At 37.5% G+C, this 6224-nt stretch overlaps 2 protein-coding genes across 2 annotated transcripts; one reads left to right on the top strand and one right to left on the bottom strand.

Annotated features, from left to right (window-relative positions):
* Window positions 1–842: 842 nt before the first annotated feature.
* LOC21390977 (OTU domain-containing protein DDB_G0284757) lies at window positions 843–3628 on the top strand. Its single transcript, XM_024162040.1, has 9 exons — window positions 843–1133; window positions 1367–1573; window positions 1725–1853; window positions 1955–2029; window positions 2172–2245; window positions 2359–2407; window positions 2517–2601; window positions 3100–3156; window positions 3300–3628. The coding sequence occupies exons 2-9, from the start codon at window positions 1382–1384 to the stop codon at window positions 3344–3346; spliced, it is 708 nt and encodes a 235-aa protein (XP_024017808.1). The 5' UTR covers window positions 843–1133; window positions 1367–1381; the 3' UTR covers window positions 3347–3628.
* A 58-nt stretch (window positions 3629–3686) lies between these two features.
* LOC21390976 (glyceraldehyde-3-phosphate dehydrogenase A, chloroplastic) lies at window positions 3687–5958 on the bottom strand. The gene is made up of 4 exons (XM_010092644.2): window positions 5689–5958; window positions 5435–5554; window positions 4815–5119; window positions 3687–4609 (listed from the first exon to the last, which is right to left on the bottom strand). Exons 1-4 carry the CDS (start codon window positions 5728–5730, stop codon window positions 3862–3864), a joined length of 1215 nt encoding a protein of 404 aa, XP_010090946.1. The 5' UTR covers window positions 5731–5958; the 3' UTR covers window positions 3687–3861.
* Between the last annotated feature and the right edge of the window lie 266 nt (window positions 5959–6224).

The following is a 6224-nucleotide window of genomic DNA, read 5'->3' as shown; positions in this document are numbered from 1 at the left end:
ATTATTTTAACAAATTAAAAAATACTTTGAAATAAGGAACATAATTCAGAGGGTATTTATGAAAATAATTCTTAAAAAATGATAATGAAAATTTCATAAAATTTTTAAAAATTAAAATGAAAAAAAGGTAAAATGAAAAAAAAAAGCTTAAAAACAATAATCAAACGTCAAATATGCTTGATTAGAAAAAAATAAATAAATAAATAAATAAATAAATATTCAAACATGTTCTTCCTCCTACATCATAAACCCATAATCCCATATCAAATCTACTTTTTCTCTAGTGGCCAAAAAAAATAAAATAAAATAAAATCTTACTTTTTCTCCACCAAAAACCCAAATTTGAAGAAATAAATATGAAAAATCAATCAAATCTGCATCTTTCATTTTTTACTATTAGAATAATAGAAATGCATTGGAGATGTTTTTAAGTGTTTTTTTTTTTTTTTTTTGGCTAGTAATGCTTTAAGTGCATGAGAATAACATATATTAGTACTTGAGCAAGTTCCATTTAATTTAAAAAATATATATTTACTATTCTTGCCCTTTTTTATTATTTTGCCCCCTTTTTTTTTTTGTCACAAACTTGATTCAAATTTAAACATTCAAAATGTTTAATGTGTATTACACTCCTAATTTTAGTTTAGAATTTTGGGTAATTCAAAAGTTTCTTGATTCATGCCTGTATATATAATTCATAATATACAACGGATCCTAAAAAACACGCACATTTTTGAAGGGGTGTTTTAACTTTTAAGGTTGTTTTCTTTATTATTAATAATTGGGAATCTCTTTTTATCATTATTAATGTTTCTTTGTATTTTCTACCAATAATAGAACCAGCCAACAACCGGGCGACTTATGAGCGGCGAGAAGAGAAGAATGACGTATTAATCGGGTCGGATTATGGGGCGGGGCCCCTTAAAGGCCTTCATATGATTATGAATCTTGATCTTATTTTTATGTCGGAAAACATTGGTGTTCTTGTTGTTCTTGACTTCTTGTTGTTGTTGCTGCTGCTCGGACTCGCATACATACATCCATACATCCGCATCCAGATCGGCGATTCTCCATTGACGCATTTACAAGCAAGAATTAGGAGAAAAGATTTCGAAGCCCAATTCTTTTTGCTGGTTTGTGTTCTGAAACCATTCCTTTTTTCCTTACAATATTACAAATCCGACTTAAATTTGTGTTTTTGCTTTCCTAATTCTAGTACATATAAATAGATATCGATAATCGATTAGAGTAAACCGATTATATTATTATTATTATTATGGTTAATGATGAAAGCAATGAATACATAATGTTTGGTTTGATTTGGTTTGGTATTGAATGAAACAAGTTGAATGAATTGTGTGATCAGAATTAGGTGGTGGTGATGATGGCGGCGATGACTGGGAATGGGAATGGGAACGTTCCAAGCAGCGGCAGCAGGAGCAGCTCTGCGATTAATGATAACAATGATACGGAGGACGACGGGATGATAGCTGTAGTGCTATCCGAAGAATATACCAACCTCGACGCCGCTAATTCTAATACTGCTCGCCTTCCTAATCTGGCTCCTCTCCCTGTCTGTACTACTTTTACTCTTCTAAATTATTTATTAGTTGTATTATAATCATTGTTTGATTGGTTTTATGTAGATTAAATATATTGCCTTTTGATTTCAACTTGATCCGTTAAACTATAAATTATCATCTCATAGTATGGATTGACTTCAGCACGTTCCTCGGATAAACTCGTACATCCCGACCTTGAGTGATGCGAGTTTGGATCACCAACGCCTTCTCCAGAGGTTAAATGTGTATGGTTTACTTGAAGTTAAGGTCTCCGGCGATGGAAATTGCCAGGTTTCCTTTCTTTGCATTCATTCCTTTCATAATTCGTTCGCTCGTTCATTCAATATTGGCATTCTCGGCATTCATTCCTTTCTTGATGTTCTGCGTTGCAGTTTCGTGCACTTTCAGACCAGATGTATCGTTCCCCCGAATATCACAAACATGTGCGCAAAGAGATTGTCAAACAGGTATGTACCTGTATTTTCTTTTCAGATGAACTACTAGCTTTGACTTAATTACAACTACACTCCTTTTTCTTTACTCTTAAAGCCAGTGGCTATGTATTTCGGTTGCTAATAATGTATTCCTCACTGAAAATTTTCTTTGCAGCTCAAAGACTTCCGCTCCTTGTACCAAGGCTATGTTCCGATGAAATACAAACGTTACTACAAGAAAATGGCCAAGTATGTCTGTCATTTTGTCATACTTTTGTATGTATTTTGACTTGGTTGGTCGTACATCTACTTAGCTTAGCTAAGAAGAGCTCAGTAATTTACCACATTATCTTTATATGCAGACTTGGCGAATGGGGCGACCATGTTACTTTACAAGCAGCAGCTGATAAGGTCTGGTCTCCTATATATGCTTCAAAAAAAAAAAAAAAAAAAGGTAAATATTATAGTTTTGTAGCGTATTATATATGATTATTAAGCTTTTATTTGCGTTATGATGCAGTTTGAAGCAAAGATATGCCTTTTGACCTCATTCAGAGACACTTGTTTTGTTGAAATTATGCCTCGACATCAGGCACCTAAACGTGGTAAGTTAGTAGCACGCATGCGTACATACATACATGCATACAGACATGCATACATACATGCTTGCTTGCATGCATACATGCATGCATACATACCCTTGCTCCTTCATCTCCATGAGAGATTCAGATGAAGTAATATGGTCCTTCGAGCTTTACTTTATCGAGGCTTATATTACAAAAATGCTGTTTAAGAAGAGGAAGATGAGATCCCTGAACGATACCTTACTAATTAGAACAACTTTTACAGAGCCTCATAACTCAGAATGTAATATTACCTAATGGTGTGAAAAAAAAAAAAAAAAAGGGGCGAAAAAAACCAAGCAAAGCAAAGCAAAAAAAAAAAAAAAAAGGGACGAACAAAGCCAAGCAAAGCAATGCAAAACAAAACAAAACAACCTAGTGGTGTGAAAGCAAACAACATAAACAAAGAATGTCCGGATACTCTGAACAAAACAAAATACCAAAATATTGACATTGATCTTGCTCTTTTGAATCATGCAGAGTTGTGGTTGAGTTTCTGGTCTGAGGTTCACTACAATTCATTGTATGAAATTCAAGGTTTGTTTGGGGTTTGAAATTCGTTTGTATTATCAATTAGAGCTTCAAACGTTACTTTTCTTTTTTGTTCTTTTCTTTTCTTACCTGAAGTCAAAGAGAAAACAGCATTTCAAACATGTATTACCTAAATTGTTCTTTTGCAGATGCCCCTGTTCAGCAGAAGCCGAGGAGGAAACATTGGCTGTTCTAGTTTGTTTAAGCAGATTTGTCGAAATCACTCACTCAGGTTGCTCTGAGAATAGCGTGGTGCATATGTTGTGCTTGTTCCGTACATGTTTCTGATTCCTTATAGAAGGTTCTTATTTCTTGATTTAGTTTACAAAACATATATGGATAAATATTTCATTTTTGGCCTGTCCAGCTGTAAATTTTAGGCGTCCTTATTTATACACACACACGATATATTTTACGATTTGATTGTTTATTCTTTGTAACGTAAGGATCGAATGATTATTCGTATGTTGTATGTGTATATTATTGGTTGAGTGGAATTATTTGGTTCTTCCTCTTGAGAAAAGAGTGTTGAAACGTCATCAATATAAAAACTGTTATTGCGTAATGACAAACGAGAGAAATCGGGTTTTTCCAAGGTTCTTCTCATTACAAATTCTTTAGACGGAGGAAGAAAAAAAATAGGTAGGCATGAAAATCAAAAGAGAGAGAGAGAGAGACAGAGAGAGATTAAGGAGGCGGATGATGGTCACTTCATTTCCAATTGTTGGCGACAATGTCAGCCAAGTCAACGACCCTCTGGGAGTAACCCCACTCGTTGTCGTACCAGGCAATGACCTTGACCATGTCATCTCCCATAACCATTGTCAAAGAAGCGTCGACAGTGGAAGAGACGTCAGTGCATCTAAAATCGACGGAAACGAGAGGTTCATCGCAGACGGAGAGAATGCCGTTGAGCTCCTTCTCGGCACTTTCTCGGAAAGCAGCGTTGACCTCCTCGGCGAAGGTCTTCTTGGAGACCTGGACAACAAGGTCGACGACAGAGACGTTGGGGGTGGGGACACGTAAGGCAATGCCATTGAGTTTGCCTTTGAGAGTGGGGAGGACAAGGGCCACAGCCTTGGCTGCACCGGTTGAAGTGGGGACAATGTTGAGAGCAGCAGCGCGAGCACGGCGCAGGTCACGGTGGCTGGCGTCAAGCAGCCTCTGGTCACCGGTGTAGGAGTGGGTGGTGGTCATGGTTCCCTTTATGATGCTGAACTTCTGGTCGAGCACCTTGACGAAGGGCGCAAGGCAGTTGGTGGTGCAAGAGGCATTGCTGATAATAGGCTCGTCGGGGTTGTAGGCATCGGCGTTCACGCCCACGACGTAGGTCGGGATGTCGCCCTTCCCTGGGGCAGTGATCAGCACCTTCTTGGCTCCTGCCTGAATGTGCTTTCCTGCACCCTCCCTGTCCACGAACACTCCGGTGCCTTCAATTACTAGGTCGATTCCCAAGTCCCTGCAATTATAACACTAGTAGTCAATTATATATGTGGAATACTCACTGCAATTTATCACCATTATATTGGGAATGGAAGATTATGTAATGTACGTGAGAAAATTATTCTACTAATAGAGTAATATATATATATATATATATATATATATATATATATATATTTTTTTTAATATATATATATATATATGTTGTCATTATAACTTACTTCCATGGAAGATTGACGGGGTTCCTATTAGAGACAACCTTGATGACCTTGCCGTCAACAGAGATGCCGTCAGTGCCAACAGGCTTGACGTCGGCGTTGAAGATGCCGAGGGTGGAGTCGTACTTGAGGAGGTGGGAGGCCTGCTTGATGCCTCCGGTGTCGTTGATGGCGATGACATCAAGAGGGGAGTCCTTACGGCCGTGCCAGCACCTCAAGAAGTTCCTTCCGATTCTTCCGAATCCATTTATGGCAACCTTTAGCTTTGCCTCCACTACGCCTTTCTTGTATCCCCCGCTGCTTCCCACCTTCATTCATTCATGCATTCGTTTGTTTGTTTAAAACATCATATCACCAATAACTAACAACTCATCATGTTAACTACTACACACACACATATATATACACACACACACACACATAGCAAACATTATAATGTGATGACCAACCAAATCAAATGTACGAAAGCATCCGGTGCTGATATTCCATCAGATGTGTGTGTGAAAATAAAACAGAAAGGTCAGAGGGTAATAACGTCGTAGTTCCAGTGCATCGTCATATTTGTAATGATTATTGCATCACCAATAGAGACAGAAAAGAAAAGAAAAAAGTAGAATACTGACTGCAGATGTCTGGAAGGCAATGACAGAGAGAAAGTCGTCGGAGGAAGCCTTCCTGGCGAATGGAAGGGAAGCGGTTGAGCTTCGGAGTCCAGAGAATTCCGAAAACCCCTTCCCGCTAGCCTGAAATATTAAAGCATGAACATGAACATGACATGATATGACATGATATGGTAAAGCATGCATATTACATACAAGGAACTAGTAAGAATGTTGTGTTGAATTACAAGTAGAAAAGTAAGAAAAGAGATGGGTACCTGAAGAGATGGTTTGGCGACAGAAAGAATAGCGGAAGCCATGGCGGGCGCTACCAACAGCTAGCACCTCCTAATAACTAGTTGACAGAGAGAGAGAGAGAGAGAGAGAGAGAGAGCTCTGCTCCAGTCTCTAATTGGAACCAACTGTTGAAGTAGCGAAGCCAAAGACAGAAAAATTAGCAGCTTCTTCTTTTTCTTTTCTTTCTTTCTTTTTTTTTTTTTTATAAATAAATATATACCACTTAGTTCATCACTACTTTTTTTTTTATTTGTTAATGTGTGTGTAGAGGCAAGAGCCAAAGAAGAAGAAGGAAGAGGGATGAGTGATCAGTGACTGAAATGAAAGCAAGAGAGGATGAGATTGTGGATAGCCTCTCATTTAACGTATGGCTCTCGTTGCCGCTTTGTCTTTTGCTTCTATACTTCTAATTCCTTCCACTCTTTTCCTACTCTTTCTCATTATTATTAATTATTACTATTATTATTATTATTATTATTATTATTATTCACAATTATATTACTCATCCATTTCTACT

This window comes from Morus notabilis, unplaced genomic scaffold, assembly GCF_000414095.1.
Source record: "Morus notabilis unplaced genomic scaffold, ASM41409v2 Scaffold362, whole genome shotgun sequence".
Classification (NCBI taxonomy): Eukaryota; Viridiplantae; Streptophyta; class Magnoliopsida; order Rosales; family Moraceae; genus Morus; species Morus notabilis.
This window is presented reverse-complemented; position numbering and strand designations above follow the sequence as displayed.